At 43.0% G+C, this 27,228-nt stretch overlaps 1 protein-coding gene and 1 long non-coding RNA gene across 3 annotated transcripts in view; one reads left to right on the top strand and one right to left on the bottom strand.

Moving 5' to 3' along the window:
* The window catches only part of LTBP2 (latent transforming growth factor beta binding protein 2), a 204,309-nt gene extending 194,876 nt beyond the window's left edge, over window positions 1-9,433 (bottom strand). The window contains exon 1 of the mRNA XM_069092220.1: window positions 8,616-9,433. Within this exon, the coding sequence (XP_068948321.1) occupies window positions 8,616-9,076 (461 nt within the window). The 5' untranslated portion in view covers window positions 9,077-9,433. The remainder of the gene's footprint in view (window positions 1-8,615) is intronic.
* LOC138164417 (uncharacterized) overlaps window positions 1-27,228 on the top strand; it is a 56,571-nt gene that overhangs the window by 8,521 nt on the left and 20,822 nt on the right. The gene's annotated exons all lie outside the window — the stretch shown is intronic.

Below are 27,228 nucleotides of genomic sequence, written 5' to 3' on the forward strand. Positions count from 1 at the left end.
GGGAAGGGAAGGGAAGGGAAGGGAAGGGAAGGGAAGGGAAGGGAAGGGAAGGAAAGGAAAGGAAAGGAAAGGAAAGGAAAGGAAAGGAAAGGAAAGGAAAGGAAAGGAAAGGAAAGGAAAGGAAAGGAAAGGAAAGGAAAGGAAAGGAAAGGAAAGGAAAGGAAAGGAAAGGAAAGGAAAGGAAAGGAAGGATGAAGGAAATGAGTGAAGGTAGGAAAGAGGAAGGGAAAGAAAGAGGGGGTCAATCTTGTGGAACTGCATGTTGAAAACTAAAAATAAATAAATCTTGAGAAAAAAGAAAGAGGGAGGAAGAAGGAAAGAAACATTTATGAAGTACCTACTATGGGCCAAGCACTGTGTTAAGTCCTTTACAAAAATCTCATTTGATCCTCACAACAACCTTAGAAAGTAAATGCTATTATTTTCCCCGTTTTACAGATGAGAAAACTGAGGCAAACAGAAATAGGTGACTTGCCCACCATTACAGAGCTAGTAAAGCAAGCGCCTGAAGTCAGGTTTAAATCTTCTTTGACTCCAGGCCCAGTGTACCACCTCTCTGCTTCTTCAGGAGTAAGAGAGCTATCTAGATTGACTGGGAAATGACAGAGTTCTTTTAACACAAACTTCTCCTCCAAACAAAAGCTCACCATTTTAATATCAACATTCAACCAGGGCTATAGTATGGTCAGGAGACATGGAGCATGGCAGTCTTTGAAGAACTGAAAATCACCCAGACAGAAACAAAATGGCGCATGATGAGTATGAGCTGACTACAACACATTACAAATAGGGGATTCTGAAAGAAAGGTGGGGTAAAGGATGTAATCCAAGAAATGTATAAGGGGAGAAGAAGGCCGGTTGGTCACGTGGCAAAAACAAGCCCATGTGGTCCATTGATATATATAAATGTCAAGAGAGGTAAGGTCCCAGTATGTTGGATAGACCCTGTGGTGATTGTGTCCCATGAATCACACAGAATGGGCAGATAAGGATGCGTTATGATCTGCATTGTTGTAAGGAATCACTTAATTGATAACATCACAAATCCATTTGAATATTGCTCTGAGGAAGCACTCTGAACCAGGGAGCAAATGCCATGTAGGCAAATGGTTCCTTGACTTTGACCTAGCTATGTGGGGGAAAGGATTATTCTAAGACAGGATTAAATCCCTAAAACCCAGGGCTGGGCTAGAGGCTCTAGCATTGCTTCAGTCAAGAGAAGTTCCCCCAGGGCAAGGAGTTCTTAACTTTTTTATGTCATATATACCCATTGGTTAGATTGGCAAAACAAACCTAGGTATTCCTTTGGAAGGTGGGTGAAGCCTATGGACCCCTCCTCCAAATAATGATTTTTGAAATGCATAAAATAAAGTATGTAAAATTACAAGGAAACCAAAGTATTAGATATAAGTTCACAGGTTAAGAACCCCTGCCCTAAGGTCTCTTTCATCTTCATTTGTCCAGGGTCAAACTGGCCTTTGTTATCACCAGTGATCATCATCAATAGTCATTTCTGAGTGACATACTATAAGTATGGCTTAGGGACCTAGGGGAGATTCATTAGGACTTTCAACCTCAGGTAGTCAACTTGATAAAGGGTTTCGAAGGCAAATATATGTCACAGCTGTAGAATATAAGTGCTATCCAGACTTAGCAAGGGTAGAGTATTTAGGTGACTGAATGAGTAAATGCTTCATAATGAAACTTTTCCTGATTTCTCTAGCTGCTAGTGTCCCCCTTATTCCTTTTTTTTTGCCTTTTAGAGGGCATTTGGGGTTAAGTAACTTGCCCAAGGTTACACAGCTAGCTTGTGTGTGTGTGTGTGTGTGTGTGTGCGCGTGTGTGTGGGTGTTAAGTGTCTGAGGCTGGAGCCGAACTAGGGTCCTCCTGACTCTGTGGCTGGTGCTTTACTCACTGCACCACCTAGCAGCCCCATTTTTGTGTGTGTGTCCCCCTTATTCCACCCACCCATCCAATTACCTTATACTTAGCACATAGTACATACACACTTATAAAATGTTTATTGACTGATTAATGCTTTGAGATCTGTAACTGGCAGAAGGTACACCACGAATACGCCTCCTAGATTTAGGGCAAACTTCCTACAAAGGCATTAGACACTCACTATAAAGGGCCACAATTCCAAAAGCCTGAAATGGATGGAAGAATTATCTCAGATGATTAGGGACAGAAGAGATAGAAGAAGCAATGGAGGAGCAAAGATTGAAGAAGTACAGATTTCAGAGTTGAAGAAAAATGGGGTGAAATAATGGAATGAAGAATAAGATCATGTGCAAAGGAGTAGAAAAGGTCTGCATGGCCACATTATTGAGGAAAAAGTCTTTCTCTGGACTATGTGAAGGTTAACAAAGGAACTGAGCTTTCTCCTATCCTCCAACCTGTATAGAATACAAGTGAGATGAGAAGATGAAGGAATCACAAGTGAGGATGAGGTTAGAATTATTAGGGGGCTGACTAGAACTAGACATACTTAGGCTGGAACTAGAACTGGTGAAGCCTGTACTAGGGAAAATGAAGCTAAGAGCTTAGCAGTGCATAGACTAGCACTAGAGATAAGGAATCTAGAGTGTCCATAAGGGGAGAGCTGAGCCTGGTGGCCATCTTTAAACCTCTGTGGACAGCATGGGGGAGCATCTGGTCCCACTTAGGAGATTGTTTGACATATGAGTGGACCCCAAAGCCTGTGTGGTTTTTGGAGCCTCACAAAGAATTCAAAATAAATTCCTTTGGCTTAAAAAAAACTGAGGCCCATTCCTGGCCTTCTGAGCCAACATTAGGGGAGCTGCCACCCAGGGAGCTCCAGGAATGTCCCCTACAACCAAGTCACCCCTCTGGCCCATGGCTCAACCTTCCTGGCTCAGACATATCTAGCACCAGCCTCTTCTAGAAGTCTCCCATGCCCTTTGGCACTCTTCTTTCATCACCAAGAACTATTCCAGGAAAACTAAGCAAGGTGATTGGTCAGCCACACCTATGAGTTCTGGCCTCCAATACTTGGAAAAAGGCCCCAGGACCCTTCCAGGGTTTCTAGGAACTGGGTCGAGGGGGAAAGAGGGGCGGAGCAGAGGGCAGAAATGGCATCTCCATCTGTAGACTGTTGTTGTTCAGTTGTGGTGGGCTCTTCATGATCCCATTTGGAGTTTTCTTGGCAAAGGTACTGGAGTGGTTTGCCATTTCCTTCTCCAGTTTATTTTACAGATGAGGAAACTGAGGCAAACAGGGTTAAGAGACTTGCCCAGAGTCACACAGCTAGTGTCTGAGGCCAGATTTGAACTCAGGTTTTCCTGATTCCAGGCCCAACACTCTGTCCACTGCACAACCTGGCTGCTCCATCTGTAGATTACAGTCACTTTATAATGATTACAAGGTGTGTCAGAGGTTGGGAGGTCAGTGAGACCTGGTGGGAGGATGGGAGTGGTGGGAGGATGGGAGTAAAGGACTGTGAACAGCACAGAACCCATACTGAGAGGTACTGGGGCCAAACATCCCTCTCTAATACACTGAACAATTTAGGATTCATGCCTTCAGAATTTGCATTAGGGAGAACGGCCATTTCCACTTACAATCTACCCTATGGTGCTCCCATTGGAGATGAAATACTAAACGGGATAGACCATGGGATTTGACCCAGACTCACAAGTCTTATGATCTTACAGTTTAAAGAAGTTCAAATTTGATCCAGAAAGCTCCCTGAAGCTATTAGAAATTAACAGTAAGCAAATAAGAGAGAATCAATGAATTGGGTGGCAATAAGAAATGAATACTCCTGTCATTGCTTACCACAATAAATCAACAAGCTTTTACTAAGCCCCCGCTGTATCCTAGACTCCATGTTAGGTGCTAGGTTTACAATGTTAAAGATGAAATAATCCCTGCCCTCAAGACACTTAACATTTTATCTGTTGGGGTGCCAGGGGTGGAGAACCTGTGGATTTATTCTGTGAAGTTTGGACTCAGTCAAAAGGCCGCACTTGAGGACATAGAGAGCTACATGTGGTCTCAAGACCACAGGTTCCCCATCCCTAGACCAGATGATCTCCAAAATTCTATGAAGAGTCGACCACCAATGAGGCTAACGTAACCCAGTGACAGCGTTGCAGTTCCAAATTTCACCACCAGGTGGCGATTAGCTTTCGGTGCTAAGTAGCCAGGGGCAACCTGCCCATTGATCAGCCTATCTCTGTATCATTATTCACCATAGATGCTGCATTGTAGGATCAAAGACTTAGACCTTAGAAATCTAGTCTAACAACCTCACTTAGAGGATGAAGAAAGGAAAAATGATCCAAGGCTTTGACAACCTGCTCAAGGTCACACAGGGCGTGACAACAGGGAATTTTAAGCCAGGATCTCTGATTCTCTATCTCTTTCCAAGACAGAGAAGGTGAATGAAGTAACAAGATCCCTTTCACTCAGGCCCTCACAGGCCGGTGGAGAGTGATAGACTAGAGGTGTGAGGAAACTGTCTTCCCCTTTACCAAGAAGAGCCCACAAGTAATGTGTTATGCCATTGTGTGCATGTGAGGTGTGTATCTACTTTAAACAGTGGGTTGATCACACTTGCCATGCAGCCCCTGTGTATATACACATTCACCTGCACTAGATTAATTTTTCTAAAAAAAATATCATTTTTGTTTTGGTTTTTTAGTCATTTTAGTTGTGTCCAACTCTTTGGGACCCCGCTTGGGATTTTCTTGGCAAAGATACTAGAGTGGTTTGCCATTTCCTTCTACAGCTCATTTTATAGATGAGGAAACTGAGGCAAACAGGGTGAAGTGACTTGCCCAGGGTCACACAGTTAGTACATGTCCGAGGCCAGATTTGAACTCAGGAAGAAGAGTCTTTTTGACACCAGGTCTGGCACTATCCACTCTACCACTCAGCTGCCCCATATATTATTTCCCTACCGTCAAACTTGCAAGGACTCCCCATCATATATAGGATGAAGTTCAAAATCTTTAGTTTGCCATTTAGGATCCTTTACAACCTAGCCCTGATCTACTTGCTCAGCCTATTCCCCCCACAACCACATGAACAGCTTTACCTTTTACCACTTCCCCCCAACCCAACGTATTCTGCGATCCAGTAGCACTGCCTCATTCCATCTCCCAATTCTGGCCATTTTTACTCATGGTCTCCCATGCCTGGAATTCTCTCCTTCCTCATCTCTGCTGCCTGTCTTTCTTGGCTTCCTTCAGGTCACAGCTAAAACCCCATCTTTTATAGGAAAGCTCTCCCAAACTTCATGAATGCTAGTGCTTTCCCTCTGAAATTTTCGCCACTTTATCTTGTCTATAGTTTGTCTCTCCATAATTATTTGAATGTAATCTTCCCTGATTAGATTGGGAGCTCTTGGAAAGGGCAGACTATCGTATGCCATTCTTTGTAACCCCTATGCTTTACATAGTGTCTGTCAAATAGTAATTAACTAACTGACTGGGTTTACAATGACAGTAAACCTTCGCACTTAAGCTGATATCATCACCCCTATTTGGACTATATTTTCTCTCCTCTTCCCTATCTTCAAGGTCTAACTCAGGTCCTGGCTCCTCTCATCTGCTCCTCAATGGTCCCAGTTCATAGCCATCACTCCTTCCCTTGAACTCCTACAGCCCTTTCCCCTGTCACTCAGTCACTCGGTCTTTGCATGTTTTTGTTCCACTCTCCCAAATATGTTAGATCTACAGGTCTCTGAGCTGTGCCTCACACATCTTGGCATCCTCAAGGCATTCCTCAAGCTCCAAATGATTCCTTAACTATCAAATCTCTCCATTCTGCTTGGACCTCTCCTTTTCATATAATAACTTTTACTGGAATAACTAGTAAACATCAGCTCTCCTACTAATTTGTGAAAGGCCCAAGGGGTGTACCTTGCTGAATCTTTGTAATTCCCAGTGCCTAGCACAGTATAGATGCTTAAGAAATGTTTGTTGGGGGAAGTTAGGTGGTGCAGTGAATAGATCACTGGCCCTGGAGTTAGAAGGACCTGAGTTCAAATCCAGCCTCAGACACTTAACACTTACTAGCTGTATGACCTTGGTCAGGTCACTTAACCCCAAATGCCCAACCTTCCTCCCTCCAAAAAGACCAAAAAAAAAAAAAAAAAGGAAGAAATGTTTGCTGAATTTGTGGAAGCTCATCCACACTCAAAAACTTTGTTTATTAGTGAAGATGGTGAGGAGAAACATGAATCTGCTTATAAAAGTCCAGACTATGCAAATGGGGGAGAGTAAAGGGGGTGGATTAATTAAAATCAGTGTGGATTAATCGTATTGATTCAGTTATTACTGCCCTGGTATATTGTTGTTAAGTTGTTTCAGTCATGTCTAACTCTCTGTGACCCCATTTGGGGTTTTCTTGGCAAAGATTCTGGAGCAGTTTGCCATTTCCTTCTCCAGCTCGTTTTACAGATGAGTAAACTGAGACAAAACAGGGTTAAGTTACTTGCCTAGGGTCACACAGCTAGTAAATGTTAGGGGTCAGATTTGAACTCAGGTTCTTCTGACTCCAGGGCCAGCACCCTATTTACTGCATCACCAAGCTGTCCTATGGGAAGTGAGAAGTAGGGAAAATCCTGGTTACCAGCTAGTCTCTCTAGGCCTCAAATGTCCTCAACTGCAAAAAGAAGAGATAGGAATAGATATCCCCTGAGATCCTTTCTGTATCTCGGTCCCTGCACCTGTCACCCTTTCTTATTTTATAGAGAAGGAAACTGAGACACACAGAGTTTAAGTGGCATGTCCCAAATCACATGGGTAGCATAGCTGGGATTCAAATTCTGGCCCTCTTGACTCAGTCCCACAGCTTTCTACTGAACCACCTTTCTACCACCTTTAATTCTTACTCCACAATCCCATTTTCTAGCCTACCTGCCTTTCCTCAGAGCTTCTGGTAGGTGGTAAGACATTTGAATTGAAGCTGTCAGAGGCATGTAAAGAACATGTAACACAGAAATATTGGGAAAAATATCCCATATAATCTTACTAACAAATGAGTGAATACCATTTCTACACTGGCAGGGAAAAGCTATTTTTGAAAATATTGTCTTCTGTATAGACAAGCTGCATAATTTATGTATGTGTTATATATGTGTGTGTGTAGATAGATAGACGGATGGACGGACGGACAGACGGACGGGTGGATGGATGGATGGATGGATGGATGGATGGATGGATGGATGGATGGATGGATGGATGGATGGATGGATGGATGGATGGATGGTTGAAGACCCATGCTGATTTCAGAGAAGGGTTTGCCATTCTCCATGGAAATACAACTGCAATTAAGATCACTGACTTAATACATTCAATCCTTGGGGCCCAAATGGAATGTACAAATTGGGTGAGAAGGGTAGGGATAAGGGCTGGTGCCCTTGCCAACTTTGCTTGAGCACTGCCCAGTCACCAAGAGTTCACCTCAGGAGGTACCTGTCAGGTTCCAGACACTAGCCTAGCACACCATTGTTCAAAACAACCATCTACAGCCCAGGCAGGAGGAGGTCACAGGGCTGAGCCAGCAGAGGGAGTGGGGAAACCTAGAGCTTCTTGTGGGAAAGCAGAGGAATTGGGAGGCATAAATGAAAGAGCAGTGTTACACTGGGAAGATGAATGAGAAGGAAAGATAGGAATGTATTTATCTGTGTAGGGGTGTGTTGGGGACAGCTCAGTTCCACAAAGAGGATATTGGGGAGCAAGCACAGGAATACACACACACAGGCCAAATCTAAAATGTATAACTCCAGACTTCCACCTATTCCCAGTTACTAAACTCAGTCGGCAATTTTCCCAGGTCTCCTCCCCCATCTCTATTCCATTCATTGTTCTGTCCTCTTGAACATTCTCAAACAAACCCACGAGTTCACACAAACACCAAACTTCCCTTCAAAACATGAGTCCCAGAATAAGATCGGTCTCCACCTGCGAGTGCCCTCCTCCACACCTCCCCTTTCCCCACCTCCATCCCAGTCTGGTCCCCACTCTCCAGCCAGACACATCCCCCAGGGGCCACTGCTCCGGGATTCAGGCACAGCACACAGATGTGAATCCTGGTAAAGGAAAGCCTCAACTTCTGTTTCCTTCTGCCCACTACAACGAGGCACACCTGGATCTGGGTTCACTTTCTTTTCTTAGAGCAGAACTTCATTTCCTTATGCGAATTGTGGGTGTGCAGATACGTTGGGGTTAAGAAAGTTAAATTAGAGAGGAGGATGAGAAACTAAAGTCGGACAACTGAGGAGGTGCAGGCAGCTCATGTAGCGGCTCAAAGTTTGGGTCTACGCTGGAAAGGACAAAGCAGGTGCCAATGGCAAAGGAGGGGCAGGAGGTGATAGTTATTTCATAGATCTATCTATAGATCTATTTATCTAGATATGAATATACATAGATATCTATCATTTCCTGCCCCTCCCTACACCCTTTCCATATTGATATCTACTTATATACATGTATAATCCAAAAGATATATATGTATATACATACATGTACATACTTATATACCTATATATGTGTGTGTATATATAAAGTGATATATAATCTTGGTAATTAACTTCTCAAAAGCAATATCTACACACACACCACACACACACTTTGGCTTACCCCATCAGGCGCCCGCGGGATGAGGGCGGGGGCGGGGGCGCAGCCCGGACTCTCTGCCCTGTCCGAGGCCGCTGCAGAGCCAGAGCCGAGGAAGACCTGGCCAGAGGTGGGTTCTGCTTTCGTAGGCTACCCGCAGACATCTGCGCAGGTGACAGGACTCTGCCGGTCTGTTGTGTTCTGAGAGGCCTCCTGATCTCACCGTCGGTGGGGTTCCTCAGGTGTCCCCAACTCGGCTGGGGTACATCTCCGTGAGGCTGACCTGGACCAAGCCCTCCTTGCTCCCGGAACAGACTGTACACCTTGCCTACAGTCGCATCAGAACGGCTAACCCCAGGTCGCCGAAGTCGGCCCCGGTCCCTGCCCACGGGTTCGTGCTTCGCCACGAGATCCCTCTGGGCATCACCCATACCCACAAAGAGAGCCAGGGTCAAGGGCAGAAAGCTTCTCCAGTAGCTCCCCATGATTGGCTTCTGGCGAGAAGAACTCCGCGGACAACAAGCTGCAGCCGCCGCCTGCAGCGCCCGGAGCAGCTAGCTGCACACCGCGCTCCCAAGCTCCGGGTCTCGCCAGGCGGGAGATGCTTGCCTGGAGAACGTCCGAAACTCACTTTCCAACCAACAATCACTATCCCAAACCCGCCACCCGATAGGGGGTCGGGGGAAAGAACTATGGCTTTGGGCAGCGGGGGATATGGAGAATTCTCCCAGATTCAGACCTGTCCTGATCCTCGGCCCCTCGCCTCCAGTTCAGCCCAGTGCCCCCTAGCCCACTCTGCGCACACAGCTGCTTGAACCTTCTGGTTTCTACCCCCTGTCACTGCAACCTCGGGAGGGGATGTGAAGGGTTTTATTTTTGGAAACCTCCCACTTTTTTTTTCCAGTCTCCTTTATCCACGCTATTGCCCCCTCCTCGGAGAGACGGCTCAGCCTCCTCATTACGGGAGAGAGGGAAGAATTCCAGTAACACCCACTTTGGCACCACAAAGCGTACGAGAGGCGGAGGGGGATTAACCCCTGAAGTGCTGGGGGAGAGGCAGGTCCCCTGATCGGAGCTTGACCCAAGAGCCCCGAGAGGAGGAAGGACCCGTTGGAGGTCGCGGATCCGAGTGCTTCTCCCACTAATCAGCCCTGGCTGTTTTTCTTCTCTTTCCTCTGACCCTCACCTTTTCGGGGCTCTCTCTCTAAAGGGCTAGTGGTGAATTCTGGTGGCCTAAACGCACCTTGAAATTGAATCATTGAGTGGTAGATGAGAAAGGGTGACGGGTCCAGGGACCGAGACACAGAAACTACTACTAACTACAATCTCCTCCCAGAGAGCTGATACCATGCATGTCCAGTGCTGCGCGTGGCAGGAGGACAGTCCAGAACTCTGCCCCTGCCTTCCCCTGGGGCATAAAAGGGGCTTTTAGAAGATGACATGAGCAGTATGCCCCCTAGTGGAATTAAGCGAGTTCTTCAGTCATAGCTACAGCTTATTAAGTGATTGCCCAATCACAGTCGTGCCTTGTACTCTTAACATTCATTCAACCAGAAGTTCAAAGTACTTTCCCACTAGGAACCCATTCATCTCATCCTGTTCAAACCTTTGAGCCCCCGATCACTGTAATTTCCTTATAAGTTAAAGTCAAGTCAGAGATGTGTGTGTTGACTGGAGTGAGGGGTGGGGTGGGTGTTATTCTGGGATAGGTGACACCCATTTTTGCAGTGGCACAAAGTCATATAAGAAGCCAGTGACAAAATGAGGGTTTCCTTGATCCCTGTCCTCCTTCTCTTCTCCAGCTGGAAGTAATATCCTCTGAACTCCCACAAGCTGAAAGTCTCTGTCCTCTGAACACTCTTAGAATTTTATTCATACAGTTTCATGTGGTTGCTACCATACTCTCTACCTGAATCATATTTAGAACACGGAATTTCCCTTCTAGCTTGGACGTTTCTTTTACATTCAATTCTAATTGCACCACCCTGATATATATATTATTTCTGAATTTATTTCTTTTCCTTGCAAATCAACTCTAGAAAGCACACTTATGTTCTAAAGGAGGGGGAAAGTGGGAGACAGCAGATAAAAGGAAAAGAGGTAGCAGATGTTGGGCCAGAACTTGCAGTGGTGTAGCTAATTACGTATAATGCCTTATCTCTACTGATTATCTCTCATTTATCCTACAGATATTCATATAGATATACGTCCATATATCCATATCTATCCATGTAAATCCATATCCATATATGTATATATATATATATGTATTGTTTGTACACAGTTGCTCACATGTTGTCTCCCCCATTAGACTGTGAGCTCCTTAAAAGCAAGGACTACCTTTTGGCCTTTCTTTGTAACCCTAATGCTTATCACAGTGCCTGGCACAGAGTAGGTGCTTAATATTTCTGGACTGATTGTCCTTTCCTTCATAAAAGGGTGGGACAGATAATCATAGGATCATTGACTTACAGCCACAAGGAACCTTGTGGGTCATCTATCTCATCAAATCCCCAAATCTTACAAATGAGAAAATTGAAAAAATGGAAACATCAGATGTCTGAACCCATGTTAGCTCAGAGACCAAGAAGATGGTTCGGAAGGCATAGTGGGCCAAAACGGGGTTCAGGAATCAGCAGAGATTTTTTTTAAATAGTGAAATGCACTGTTATAGTGTAAAGGGTGTAGAGAAAAGGGATAGAGAAAGAAAAGAGGAAGCAAGGCTGGTGTTTGGTTTCTCTTGTTTTGTTTTGTTTTGCTTTTTTGGAGGGGGAAGGCAGGGCTATTGGGGTTAAGTGACTTGCCCAAGGTCACAAGGCTAGTAAGTATTCAGTGTCTGAGGCCGAATTTGAACCCAGGTCTTCCTGACTCCAGGGCTGGTGCTCTGTGCACTGGGCCACCTAGCCACCCTAGACTGGTGTCTTAATACAACTTTAGGAAGTTTGGGAATACAAAGTCCAGTACAAGGAAATATAGAGCAGACAAGGGAGTACAGCAAGCCAGTTTTATTGGGAAAACCTTACCCCCCTCAAAATGCCATCAGCCTTGGTATTTCACCTCATCACCACCCTTTTTAACTTCTGATTGGATGGTGGAGCCATTTAAGGAGTAAGTATAGATTAGAACATCTCATTTCTCACCTAGCTGCACTACTTTGGGACTTCTCTGATTTTTCCACTATTTGGACACCTCTTCCCCACACACACATTTGAGCTTCTTTTTGTGTTGTCTTCTCCTTATTAGATGATAAGCTTGATGAGGGCAGGAACAGTCTTAGCAAAATATCCTGTGCTAAGGGGTAGCTAAGGATAAGTACTATCTTCAGCACTTAGCACAGTGCCTGAAATTATAGTAGGCATTTAGCATGTTTGTTGACTGACCGAAGAAACATATGATGGTGAAAACAGGTGAGAAGTACTAGAGCCCTGGGTAGAAATGAGGACGCTTCTCCAGTTGGAGTATGGTGGCCTTTTAAAAAGTTTTTGTTAGAGTCAATCAGGACAGACATTGGGGTAAGGGAGAAGGGACCCTGGAGCTGGAGATCGGTGCTGATTCATGTTACCGTAGTGGGGTGACAGAAGACTCCTGGGGAACTGACAACTAGTTGATATTCAAACCCCTCATCGGCAAGAAAGGGACTTTTTTACACCAGTCTTATCTGACAAGGTGACTCAGTGGTTTTGAGCTTACCTAGGACTTTTTTTTTCTTTAGTAGGGTGGGGAGGCTAGTGGGCTCTTTAACCCTTGGGCTAAAGGCAAGATTCCCTGAACCAGCTTCAAGGGGAAGAAACTGGTACAAGCTTACTCACGTCACAGAATTTTAAGACTCAGGGAAGGATCCTTTGTAAGAACTCTACCACTTTACCCAGTATTTCCCCAAGATTCACCTTGAAGGATGGGGATGACAGACAAGGTATAAGGAACAGGTTCCTAACATTATCTTCTAGCTTACATTTCTCCATTTCTTCCTTCCTTCCTTCCTTCCTTCCTTCCTTCCTTTCTTCCTTCCTTCCTTCCTTCCTTCCTTCCTTCCTTCCTTCCTTCCTTCCTTCCTTCCTTCCTTCCTTTCTTTCTTTCTTGCTTTCTTGCTTTCTGTCTTTCTTTCTTTCTTTTTTTGTCTTTGGGAGGCAGCACAGTCTAATGAAAAGAACACTGAACTTAAGAGTCTAGAAAAAGAATATTTTAATGCATTTTTAAAGTGTCTTCTATGTGCAGGATATTGTGCTAAGTCACTTTACAATTATTATATCATCTATTGTTCCCAACAATCCTGGGAGGTAGATGCTATTATTATTCCCATTTTTATAGATGGGGAAAATGAAACAGACAGAGAGTAAGCGACTTGTTGCGGGTCTGAGTATCTGAGGTCAGAGGTGAACTCGGGTCTTCCTGACTCTAGGCCAGAGTTCTATCCACTGTAACACCTAAGCTATCTCTCACTGGAGAGACATTGCTTTGACTCCTGCCTCTGGAATTTGCAAGCTGTGTTATCTTGGGCAAGTCAATGAATCTCTCTGACCTTCAGTTTCATCGTCTATGAAATGAGGATCATAGCATGTATAGTAACTGTCTCTCAGTGAGATAACAGTTACCCATAGCACTTGGCAAACCTTAAAGTATTAGCTATTATTATGAGAGGGAAGGAAGAATAGGACAAAGAACACCAGCTACCTTCTACCTCCTGCCTTGATGACTGTGCCATGCCCATCCTAGGAGTCAAAGAGTCAGTTACTTCCCATCTCATAGCCCTGGGGCATAGAGCTTGGCAAAGGAGAAGCAGGAATAAGAAGGTCTCTGAGAAGAAAATAAAATAAAATATTCACAACATTCACTTTTCTAGTGCAGGTACATCTATCTCCTCATTTTATACCCACCATTCTAGGGCTGGTGTTATTAGTCCCATTTTATGGATGAAGGAAACTGAGACATAAAGAAGTGGTCACCTACAAGTCCAGGTTTACCTACCTAATACATAGCTAGGGCAAAATCCACCAGATATATATAGGATCATAGGGTTTAAAACTAACAGTGACCTTAGAATAGATCATTGATCCCTTCATTTTACACATGGGGAGAGGCCCAGAGAAGTTAAAAGACACGTCAAAGTTCACTCCATAAGTAATCAAGCAAGAATTCAAAACCATGTCTTCTGATTCCAGATCAGATTTTCTACCCATTCCAAATATCTTCTTTAAATATTCCTTACTCTTCCCTGATGGCTGCTGTTTGATATTACCCACACCCACTTGGTTCTTCTTTCTCTGGGACAATACTTTTGCTTTATCCAAAGACTCCTCATTTCTGTGGGGGTAACCCCTAGCTCCACCATTTCATGGACCAGAGTCATTGGGTCTCTCACTACTCTGCCCAGTAGTAATTGGTTGACAGTAGTTATTACTCTGCCCAGTCTCAGACGTTGGATCTTTGTAACCTCCTTCCTGTATCCAATGGCACTGCTCAGCCAGAGAGTACCCCTCCTCCCCATTGATAATACCACTACTACTCTCCTTATTTCAGATCCCCACCAGGCTCCTGAGACCAGAAACTTTGGAGTTATCCTTGTCCTTTAACTACTTTTTCCTCTTGTGTGTCCAAGACATTATTATTACTCCATCTCCTTTGTCTATTCGTTTGGAACTATGCCACCCACTCAGTCTCTCAACCCTGGGCTCCACTCAGCCAAAACTTACACACCAACTTTCTTCTTCCCTCATTTACAGGATCAGCTACCCAATTCCTTCTCTAAGGGCTCTTGTAATTTCCCACTCAGTACACTCAGAACCACAATGACTGAATGATCTACTCTAAATAAATGATATCATTCCACCCACAGTACTTTTTCTGACTCTGCCTTCTTGTCCATCATGCTTGCCCCTCCTCTGATGTGAGTTCATGGATGCTGCTCTTCAGAATCTCCCATCTCCAAAAATACCCTTAGTAAGGCACTAAGTGTCTGATTGCCTCTTGAAATGGGACTACCCATTTCCTCTGGAAGCCTGGGATATAGAAAGAATATTAGATTTGGAGTCAAAAGACACATGGGTTCTGATTTCAGCTCTTTTGCTCATTGACTGTAGCAAATCTCTTATCCTATCTGGGCCTCAGTTTCCTCATTTGTAAAATAGAAATAAGAATTCTTGTAATCTATCCTTCAAGGTTATCATGAGAAAAATGTGTTTTGAATGTTAAAGAACTTTACAAATGTGAAATTTTATTATCCATCAAACACTTATTAAATACCAGCACTATGCTAGATGGAGGGAGGGTATAAAGCTTAGAAAAAATATGGTCCCATCCTTCAAGGAATTCAGTCTTCTTCTTGTTCAGTTATTTTCATTTGTGTCTGACTCTGACCTTATTTGGAGTTTTCATTGGCAGAAATACTGGAGTGATTTGCCATTTTCTTCTCCAGCTCATTATACAGATGAGGAAACTGAGGCAAACAGGATTAAGTGACTTGCCTGGGTTCACACATCTAGTAAGTGTCTGGGTTCACACATCTAGTAAGTAAGTCAGATTTGAACTCAGGAAGATGAATCCTCCATACTCCAGACCTAGGTTCTTTCGACTTCACTACCTAGCTGCCCCTGGTAGGTCGATAAGACACTAACAGAGATGGCTGTAATACACAATATTATGTGATAAATACATTATCAAAGCACAAAACAAATTGCTATATATGGGGAGGAAAGAGGTTGGGCAAGGAAGGAGGGTGTCAACCGGGGTGTGCTACTAAATGTTTAACAATCGGCTTCTTTAAAAAAAAAAGTACATATGACACGCTTTTAGGTTTAATTGGCACTATTACCATTTTCTCCATCACTCTTAGTTATAGACCGACGGTGTAATACGCAAATAGAAATGGATCCTGTGGGCTACATATTGACTTAGAAAACTAGAAATTAACATTGCATTTAAAAATTGTTTTTTGTATTTGTATTTTTTGTATTTTTCTATATTTTATTTGTATTTTTATTTATTTTGTTAAACTATTTTCCAGTTACATATCTTGTTCTGCTGGTTTTGAACATCATTTGCCTTGTGGCTGCTAGTTTTGACCCTTCTAGTTGATCAACAAAACTGTAAATCAAGCCCTGCTAGATAAAGTGTGTGAGAATTTCCAAGGTGTAAATGCTCATACTGAAAATTTAACAATCCAGCACCTCCTTGGACGCAGAAACAAAGGTCACTGCTCTCAAGTCTTCTCTTGCTTTTTTCTCTCATGATACAATCCCCCAAGATCAAAGTCCTGGAAAATTTCACCTTCTTTCTCACCCCATTCCCTCCTCGACAACAATGCTGGGGTTCTGACCCTTGGGAAGATCCCTGATTGTAACGGTCTCTGGCTTGGCCCATGACTCATCCTTCCTTTGCTTCCCTACTGCCTTCTGCCATTTCGAGGATAAGAATGATGCCAGCACTACTCACCCACCTCCTGGGCCTGTTGCAGGGAGTAATTCATCTCTGAAAAGCTCTTGTGGGCCAGGAAGTTCTTTGTAGAGAGTTCCAAGGGTTTGATAATGAGATAATTGGCTCATGGGTAGAAAAGGAAGGTCTCAGCCTTGATCCAGGACAGAATCACTGCTGTTTGACTGACACTGGGCAGAAGTCTAATTGCTTTCTCATGTCATGCTGGAATAATGCTGGAGACCAGCGAGCTACCAAAGCTCTTACTAATTTGATAAACAAGAGCCTAAAAACAAGGAAATATCTCCCTTCTTCCTTTGTTGGAAGCTAGTCTCTGGAACAGAGACAGGATTCTGGGGATTTTTCTTATTCATTCAGACCTCGGAAATGACTGTACCTCCAACACCGAATTCTTCTTCCCAGGAGGGCTAGTTCCCCTCTTTCAGAACAAATAACAAATTATATAGTTAATCACTGGGTTGGGCAGTGGAAAGGAACACTAATCAGACTCCAGGCCCTCCAGAGGAGAGCACCCAGAGAGATACACAACCCAGAGGCACGGTGGTCTTCTTTAGCTACTCAAAATCTATGGCACTGAAACCAGAAGCCTTGGTTCTCAGTGTAAAAAAGGAGGTAACTCAGAAGTTGAACAGCTAGGTGGTACAGTGGATACAGAGTTGGGCCTGAAATCGAGAAATCTTGAGTTCAAATCTGAACTCAGACTAGCTGTGTGACCCTGGATAAGTCACTTAATGCTCTTGGCCTCAGTTTCCTCATCTGTAAAATGAGTTGGAGAAGGAAATGGCAAACCACTCCAGTATCACTTCCAAGAAAACCCCAAAATGGGTTCATAAAGAGACAGATACAATTGAACAACAAGGTCACTAAACCTAATGCTTCCAGAAAGAGGCTCCGTACTTCCCCTACTCTGATGCTCAGCAGGCCCACACAGACTGGCACTCACCACCAGACACCTCAGAACTCACAAATGCACTCCCCAGGTCTGACACTGCCTGCCTCCTGTGTGGACAGGCACGTCCTGCCAGCGGGCTAGTTGGGACTGTCTCTCCCTTAGGTATTTCTTACATGAGCAAGACTCTAGATAACGATTAAAAGATTGTGAATCAGGCAATAAGGTTAATCTGGAGCCCAGATGGAAGAACTTCAAATAAACTCATGGGTGTCCTGGGATTGAACAAAGCTGCTCTTGTCTGTGGCCACCCAGAAGCTAAGTCTTGGGGTTACCAGGCCTGCACATTCTAGAAAGACTACCATAAACTATAAAGCTTGAGATAGAGAACTAGGAGACTAGAGTTCTAATCCCGGTTCTCTTACTTGAGTATGACTGAGTTCATAAATCATTCTGGGCTTTAACTTCCCAATCTATAAAATGAGAATAATTGTGTCATCACTCTCCCCCTTCCCCATGCAATCTTTCAGGATTATTGTGAGAATGAATTAAATACCTTCTCTTTCAGTCTGGGAGAAAACAAAACATGCATACCCAGAATTTCTTTTCTTCAGGATTTAGAGACAGAATTACCTTAGTTTTCACAAATAACTGATGGGGTCATGGGACCTGGACCCCTCAAAGGAAAAGACCATGTCTTTTAAAGCAACCCAGAACTTTTCTACACCACCCAGTTCCCATCCACCTGGATACTCAACAGTCCTTTCACTGTGATTCTACAACCCAGACCAGACCACTAAACTCCTTTCACAGTTTATACCTGGACCCCCCAGGCTATTTACCACTCTTTAATCTCATCCAAATCTTCTCACAATAATTTTCTGTATAAAAGTATAATTCTTACCCCATTAAGCTACATATTTACCAGGAATCTTGCCAGTCATACTAATGTTACAATAAACCTCACTACTCTGACTTAAAGAAGGCTTGAGTGGTTGAATTCTATCCAGGCAGACCCTCCTGTACTCTTACATTTTGGGGTTCCCAGCACCCCAAACCACAACATATTTTGGTTCCCTGACCAGAATAGAACTTGGGCCCAGGGAGGAGAGAACACCAAATACTAACCAAAAGCCATATTGGAATAAAGTGATGGGTTTGGAGTTAGGAAGACTTGAGTTATTTGGGTGACTTTGGATATTTTAAGGCAGAGGTACTATAAAGATCTTCTTAAACCCTTTCTTCTTCCCTGTTTCTTTCAAGGGTGCTGCCATACTTCCAGGAACCTAGGTTTACAACCTCAAAGTCATCCTCATCTCATTATTCTCACCCTCCATATGCCTTTTTTTATTTTTGCAATCAGGGTTAAATGACTTGCCCAGGGTCACACAACTAGTAAGTGTCTGAGACCAGATTTTAATTCAAGTCTTCCTGCCTCCAGGGCTGGTGCTCCATTCACTTTGCGTCCCTCACCCTCCATCTCCAATCTGATTTCAGGTCTTATCAATTCTTCCTCAACATCTCTCATATCCATACCTTTTTCTCCACTTATAAGTGGTGCAATGGCAAGCAAAGAAGTACTTACTGCCTTGTTTCAGCTATTTAATTATTTAGCACCTTGTTTCAGTTCAAGTTTCTTTTGAGTCTTGCCCTTGATTATATCAACTTTTTGTTAAGAAACAAGACTTGTGAAACCCACAGAGGGAGGGATCTGCCAAATACAGGAACAGGGAGGAGCTATTTGACCATCTATAAGGAGAAGCCCATACTGGGAGAAAGCAGAATTGAGAAGAGGAACAGTTGTGGAGGCCAGGCACTCTGTCTATTCTGTCTGTGTTGATTTTTGTTTGTGATACTTTTTACAGAAGCCCTGGGGCCATACTAGAACCTCTGAGAGAGGATTTTCTTGTTGTCTGTTTATAGAAGTCCTGGAGGAGGGTTTCAGAGGTCCTGGGACAGTACTGATGATTTGCGTTGAGTTCTCAGATCTTGTTGGTGGGCTGTGTTGATTTCACAGGCAGATAGTGAATTGATGATGGTGCCAGCAATGGTTATGAATATGATTGTGGCTCTGTTAAGCTTTGTCTTCCTAGAAGCAGGAACCATGGAAGACTTGAGATGGACTGGACAATGTAAACTTCAACATGGAACAGGAACTGGACAAGGAGCTGAGAGCTGCCTACCTTTGAAACCAGGTGACAGTTGGGTAAATTCAGGCAAAAGCTGGGATCATGGAAGAGGAACCATGGAATCTGAGAGCCAGCCTCGCATCAAGATGAAAAGATCTCTCCTTGGATACTTAATGCTGACTGAGAAGATCATGATTTACTGTGACCTAGGGGTGGATAACTTTGACCTTTGTATTTTGAGTCCCTTAAGGAGGCTTGCTCCTTAAGGATGATTGAGTTAAGGACTTACTGAATGATATGTTTTATTTAAAACGATGTGATCACTTTGGTGAAAACTGTGTGGCCACGTTAGTGATAAGTTGTTATGTTATAACATTGTGAATGCTGTACTTTGGTTTCTGTGAATGTTTTGCTTTAATTTACTGCTGAATAAATAGAGTTCACTATACTATGTGATCAGAACCTTAAAGCTGTTCACAGTAGCAGTCTTCTGGAAAGCTGCTTGTGCTTGGCTTTACACATGGCTAAAACTCTAATTTAGACCCTCATAATTTCTCTCCTGGACTATTGAAATTGACTCCTAATACAAATATCAGTCTATGGGAACCCCAAATTCAAGGGCAACAGATGTGGATCCTGTCTCAAAAGAATTCAACCCAAGCCTTTTTTTTTTTTTAAAGCAATTGGGGTTAAGTAACTTGCTCAAGGTTATACAGCCAGTTATTTTGTGTGGGTGCTAAGTATCTGAGGCTGGAACCAATGCCAGGTTTCCCAACTCCAGGGCTGGCTCTGTTACTCACTGCGCCACCTGGCTGCCCCCCAAGCCTTCTTTCAGGTCAGAGATAGGGTTTATTAAAACACCGGTTCAGTTGGGCAAGATTTTAAGAATCTTCACATTTGTGACCCTTGTATTGACAACCTGGCCAGACTCTTAAGGAATCTAAGCCTCTGTGATGCCACTACAACTGGGACAGACTCTTAAGGAATCTGGGTGATCTAATGGGGGCAAGACAGAAACTTGTATACAGTGGTCAAGGACTGCTTCCAGATGGAATCAAGGAGTGGTGGTCTAGGGTGGGGCCAGGTACAGACAATGAGGGCCACAAGGAAAGGGCAGTTAATGTTGTACCTGAAACATGAGCAAGACCCAAGTAACAATTTAGAAGTGAACCCTTTATTGGCGCCATGGCTGATTGGGGCCCCTCCCCAAATCTAACAGGCCTGACCCCAGGCAAAGCCTCAGCTTTTAAAGGCATGCCACGTGCCAATGATTAGGTATTACATAAGCAGGAACTTTCAGAGACTAAAATCAGTGATTGGTCAGTACACATTTTGAAACTCCCATGCTGCCAAGTCTCCCTAGGTGGAGCTAAACCCGGCAGTTTGCTTACTTCCATGAAGGAGAGCTCGTTGGGGCGAGGGGACCCAGAATGGGACCAGGTACAACATTAAAATTCAAGGATCAGTTCAGTGGGTTGGGTTCTTGGAATTAATGGGAAAGTTTAAAGGGGGAAGGGTCTAAAGCCCAAACCCTATCAGTTGGTCTCCCTCCCTCAAGTCTTCCCTTTTTCTAATTCACCCTCTACATAACTGCCAAAATGATTTTTCCTAAAGCACAGAACTGACCATGTCATTTCTCTACTCAATAAACTCCAGTGGTTCATTATTTTATCTAGGATCAAATAAAACCTTCTCTGTTTGGCATTTAAAGCCCTTGTCAATCTGTTTTCAACCCAACTTTCCAACTTTATTTATTCACTCACTTTTCAGCCCAGTCAAAGTGGCCTTGCAGCGACTCACCTTATGATCTCCCATCTCTGTGCCTTTATACAGACTGACCCCCATGCCTGAAATAAAGTCCCTTTTTTTTTTACCTCTACCTCTAAGTTTCTTTCAAAGTTCGGATCAAATACCACCTTCAGTATTAGAGCTTTCCTAATATCCCTAGATGCTAGTGCCTCCCCTCTCAAAATAACCCTGTATTTATTTTACACTGTATTTCCTTTTAGGTTTATGCAAGGAGAAGAAGGGCTATATCTTATTTGTTCTCCAGTAAAGCAGAAATTTGGGAGGAAAAAAAGGACAGAGTCATTGAAATGTGAAGAGACATGCCTTTCAGATACAAAAGAAATATTCCAAGTCTTGGAAAGGGGCTGAAAATAGAATAGCTTGATTGTGTATGAAGAGTCCAGAGAGACAATAAACTCGCCCCAGGGCACATGCTGCTTTTGGGGACCTTTTTCCCCAGCCACTCATGTTCTCAAGACTTAACTGGAATCTGGAAAGTGTAACTTGACTGATCATCATAAGTAAAGATGAACTGAAGGAAGCTGCCTCAAAACCTAGAAAGATGAACCAGGAGAGGTTAGAGCTCTCCTGCTTCCTAACTGGAGGTAACAAACCTGGGTGCTAGGATTCTGAGTGAGCTGTGAAGAGGGGTCTTCCTCAAACCAAGCTAAGAGTAGAGCAAAGACAATGAACTTGTCTACAGGTCACAGGCTGCTTCAGTACCTTTTTTTGCAGACACTAGACCAGCAGAAATTTGGGAAACGAAGTTTATTAGTGAGGGTATCCAGCTCTGAACCAAACAACTAATCAATCAAAAATCATTTATTAAGCCTCTGTTTCTGTCGGGCACTGTTCCAGGTCCTAGAGATACAAATACAATAAATAAAACAATTCTTATTGCTATGAAGTTTACATCTAATGGGAGAGGCAAAAAGTACATATGTAAGTATTTATAGCATAAATATAAAATACAAATAAATATAAAGTGTTAAATGTAAGGAAGTTGGGGGGCAGAGAGGAGCAGCAGCTAGGTTGTGCAATAGATAGAATGCTGTGCCTGGAGTCAGGAATATCTGAGTTCAAATTTAACCTCAGACACATTGTACTAGCTGTGTAACCCTGGGCAAGTCCCTCAACCCTGTTTGCCTCAGTTTCCCCAACTGAAAATAAGTTGGAAAGGAAAATGGCAAACCACTCTAGTATCTTTGCCAAGAAAACCCCAAATGGGGTCATAAAGAGTTGAACACAACTGAAACAAAGGAATGAAAAAATAGCTATTTCAAAGAGCTAGACCAGGGCCATCCAGCCAAGACATGTTACCCTACAAGGTGCTGAGCCACCTGACCAGTTGAGACATCATGTTGTGTAGGGAATTAGCCAAGTCTAACCATGGCAACGTAGCCATGACCAACACTGATAACCCTCCACACAGTATACTTTGTGAAGACTCTCTAGGGAAAAAGACATTGAGACCCTACAATTCCATACCTGTGAATTGCCTTGGAAATGTGTCTTCACTAAATGTGAACCTCACTACCATAGTACATCATACACACACTCTCTCTTTCTGATTCTTAGTGTCTGTGTGAAAGTGTAGAGTAGGTTTTTAAAGAGAAATTCTTTGTAACTGTTCTTCTTGAGATGCCATTTGATTAAATATATTTTTCTAAGAATTAATTGAATCTATTGACCAACTATTTATTTATTTTAAATTTAATATTTTATTTTTTCCCTAATTACATATAAAAACAATTTTAACATTCATTCTTCAGATTTTGGGTTCCAAATTCTCTCCCTCTCCCTATCCTTCCATTGAGAAGGCAAGGTTATACATTTGTAGTAATGCAAAACATATTTCCATGTAAGTCATGCTGTGAAAAAGAACACAGACAAGAAAAGGTATCTTTGATCTGCATTCAGGCTCCACCAGTTCTTTCTCTGGAAATGGACAGCACCTTTCATCATGAGCTCTTCCAAATTGCCTTGCTGAGAATAGCAGTCTTTCACTGTTGATCATTGTACAATGTTGCCATTAGTTTTCCTAGTTCTGCTGATTTCACTTTGCATCAGTTTCATGTAAGTCTTTCCTCTACTGGCTAATTGTTAAGGGGATGAACACTAGAATACTAGGGATACTGTAAGTGACAGTTTTAAAAGTAGCCACCCACAGAATTCCCCTCCCTTCCCCCATCCTAACCCAAGATAGCAGGTGCCATTCTGGGTACCCAACTTGTGATTGTAAGTGTGAGTTGGGGGAGCAAGGGAGTCCAGAGAGAGTCGTACACTTACATAAATTTTACCTCCTTTAAGATGTTGAACCAATGACAATTCAATTCAATGAGCATTTATTAAGTGCTTTCTTTGTCCAGGATATTATGCTAGCTAATGAGAATAAGGAGTCACTAGGTGGCATAGTGGATAGAGTGTCCAGCCTAGAGTCAAAAAGACTCATCTTTCTGAATTAAAATCTGGCCTCTGATACCTACTAGCTGTGTGACCCTGGGTGAGTCACTTATCCCTGTTTGCCTTAGTTTCCTCATCTGTAAAATGAGCTAGAGAAGCAAATGATAAATCACTCCAGTATCTTTGCCAAGAAAACCCTAAATGGGGTTATGAAGAGTCAGGCACGACTGAAAACGACTGAACAACAGCAAAAAATAAGAATGAAAAGGGAAGGAAGCAAGGAAGAAAGTCCCTCCTGTGAAGATATATATGTACAATTAAATATCAGATAATTTGAGGAGAAAAAGAGCAAACAGACCTCATACTCCCATAGGTTTTCTTTGGGGTGACACTAGCCTCCAGGCTATTTCACAGACAAGAAACTCTGTCTCTCAGCTCCGTGCATTTTTTCTGGTCATCTTCCATATCTAGAATGTTCTCCCTCCTCCAGGACTACTGGCGCCCCCTAGCTTCCTTTAAGTCTCAAATAAAATGTCAACTTTTGCTGGAAGCCTTCCCCAACCACTCTTAATTCTAGTGCTTTCTCTCTCTTATTTACTTCCTACATATCCTGTATATAGCTCAGTCATGTCCAACCCTTCCTGACCCTACGGACCATAGCACATCAATACTGTCCATGGAATTTTCTTGGCAAAGATACTAGAGTGGTTTGCCATTTCCTTCGCCAATGGATTAAGGCAAATGGAGGTTAAGTGACTTGGCCAAGGTAACAAAGCTAGTAATTGTCTGAGATCACATTTGAACTCAGGTCTTCCTGACTCCAGGCCCAGCACTACTCACTGAGCCTCTAGTTGCCTCTTGTATGTAGCATATATGTGTATAGGTATGTGTGTGTTTTGTATGTATATTTGTATATGTGTGTAGTATATACACATTCGTAAATATATATGCACACATGCATATATATACATACATGTTTGCATGCTGTCCCTCCTATTAGATTATAAGCTCCTTGAAGGCAGAGACTGTCTTCTGCCTCTTTGTATCTCCAACACTTAGCACAGTGCCCTTCACATGCTTAATAAATGTTTATTGACTGATTGATGGATAAAAGACTTCAAGATGAATGCCCAAGGCCCTCTAGGCTAGCAGTAGCTAAAGTCCAGAGCATAAACCCTCTTGGAAGAATCTCTGGAGGTTTGGTCAGAACAACTGAACAGAATTTATGTGAGCTTTTATTATATTCTAAGAGGGTCATCAAGTAGACTAAACAAGACTTCAGAGAGCGTTCTGGTACTTTTAAAACAAGGGAGAGAGTTATTTGGAAGAAGGAAAATTAAGAAGAGAAGGTGAAAAGATAATTGTATTTCCTTGACTTTTACTGCACAGTCACCCAAAGATAAAGTTTCCTGAATGACCATATAAGCAATCAACCTAGGGCTCACCCTCTGCTGCTACCAATTTTTTCTTAATTACAATATTATATAAACTATTTGCAAAAAATAGGAAAAGAAGGGATCCTATCAAATTCCTTCTATGATATTGTTATCTAAAATCTTGATATGATATTGTTATCTAAACCAAGGAGAGTCACAACAGAAAGAAAACCATAGTCCAATATACATAATGAACATTGACACACGAAAAATTAAATATTAGCAACATATCGAAAAGATTACATAGTATAACCAAGTTAGATTTATGCCAAGAATGCAGGATTGGATTATATATCAGGAAAACAAAACGAGAGGATTGGATTGGATTCTGAGGTCTCTTCCAACCCTAGAACTTTTAGAAGCTGCCTCTTCCCCCCTCTTCCACTTTACCCCTCAGACTATCCCTTCAGAATTTTTTTTCCTCTCAAGGACAGCTTTGATGTCCTTTGAGCCTAATTTCACATGGATATTAATGTGGGAGGGACTACACAATGTGATTTGCATGATGATGCATGGTCTGGCCCCTTCCCCTAGCTCCACTTCGCCAAGGCTAACCTTGGGGGTGTAGGACATCAAGGCATGAATGCAAGCCACCAGTTCCATCTACTGAGATCTCTGGTCAGTTCTGGTTTGTCTGTAGTGACTCATTCCCTGTTCCCTGTCAGATGAAAATGGATCCAATTGAAATGCCTTGGCTCTGGGGCCTGTGGGGGGTTGTAATGAAATTGGCCACTTTCTGCTGTCCCCACTGGGGGTTAAGCAGACAAAAATTAAAGATCTCACTCCTTAGGAACTCACACAGACAGCAGAGGCATGTGTCAAGCTCTGAACTCACCAGACCAGATCTCTGGCCAGGGAGATGTATATTAATATCCAGAAAAAGAAAAAATGAGAAGAGGCATTCTCTCCAGGGCCATAATTTTCCAAGGGCAGGAGATACATACAAATGAGGGATGGGTGTGGAATAGAGAGGACAAAGGAGAGGGCAAAGGTTTGTGAGAAGTCTGACCTCTCAATTCTGCAGAGAAATAAATCTCCACTAAGAATCCTAAGTCCAGCCATTGACTCTCAGACAGAGTGAACCAAACCAATTTTAGTACCACTTCCCAGCCCCCTTAGGCCCAAAAAGGTGGCTCATAGGTCTGAGAAATTTGAATAGGATCCTAATTTAATCTAAAGTTAGTGGATAAATTGTTGGTCCTAGATTTAGAAAGAGCTGAGTTCAAATTTGACTTCAGATACTACTTAACCTCTGTTTACCTCAGTCTCAACTGTAAAATCAGGATAATAATAGCCTCTACTCGTAGAGTTGTTGTCAGGATCAAATGAGATAGTTATAAAGCACTTAGCACTGTGTCTGGCTTAACAAATGCTTGCTCCTTTCCCACTTCTTCTTCAATCTGGCTTTCAACCTCACCACTCAACGGAAACTTCTCTCTCTCTCTCTCTCTCTGTTGTTGTTCAGTCATGTCTGACTCTTCATGACCCAATTTAGGGTTTTCTTGGCAAGGATACTGGAGTGGTTTGCCATTTCCTTCTCCAACTCATTTTACAGATAAGGAAATTGAGGCAAACAGGGTTAAGTGACTTGCCCAAGGTTACCCAGCTGGTATCTGAGACCAAATTTGAACTACGTGTTATAAATGAAAATCATTTGTTGGGGATCCAGGAAGTTTCATGATCTTTATTTTACATTTATCCTGTAAGGAATAAATGGGTAGCCTCCTGAAAGAGACTTCAAAGGATCAGACAAAGTCAACCCTTTATTATGCTCATTTCATTTAACTTTTGCGCCATTCCTCCCTTCAGAGATGGGATTGGCTCCAGCTCTTCTGGGTTACAATCTCCCAAACTTCCCATTAAGCATGTGTGTTAATGAAAAGTCAGTGACCATCCCCCAACTGGTCTGAGTCAACCTAGCTCAGGCCCCCCCCCCCCCATTTATGCCTTCCTGCATGTAAACACCCATATCTCCTATAGAATCTGTGGAAACCAAACTGCCAACATTTCTCACATAAGGAAAATGAGTCTTCCTGACTCTAGGCCCTGCATTCTATCCACTGAAACACCTAGTTCCCCCCTTGTTGGATTGTTCAAACTCCTGATCACAGCTAACAGACTGGTTTGTATTAGACTAGTTTGTATTACAATCCTGGTCTTTTGACTCGCAAATGCAATGCACTTTCTAGGCATTCTGGTGTCCCCTACAAACTCAAGGTTTGTGACCCTGAACTGACAATGCACAGAAAAGGGTATGCCTAACATGTGCCTGGAGCACTATGTTGGGCACTTTGGTAGATGAGAGCCCTTGAAATGCAATATAACCATATCCCTAGAGACCGAATCATCCATTAAACTATCAAAACAAGGTCCTAGCTCTCACCTTGTGTCTCTGTAAGTCTGCCCCTCATGTCACAATGCACTCTTTCTTTATTTTCACCTCTTAAGATTCCAAGTTTCTTCCAAGGACCAGTTCATGGGGCATCTCCCATATGCCATTTTATGATTTCTAGTAACAAGGATGGAAGAAAGGAAAGAATGGAAGGAGGGAGGGAAGAAGGAAA

The sequence above is a fragment of the Petaurus breviceps genome, unplaced genomic scaffold, assembly GCF_028583685.1.
Source record: "Petaurus breviceps papuanus isolate PSGF00001 unplaced genomic scaffold, PetGlider_PUasm1.0 189, whole genome shotgun sequence".
Lineage (NCBI taxonomy): Eukaryota > Metazoa > Chordata > Mammalia > Diprotodontia > Petauridae > Petaurus > Petaurus breviceps.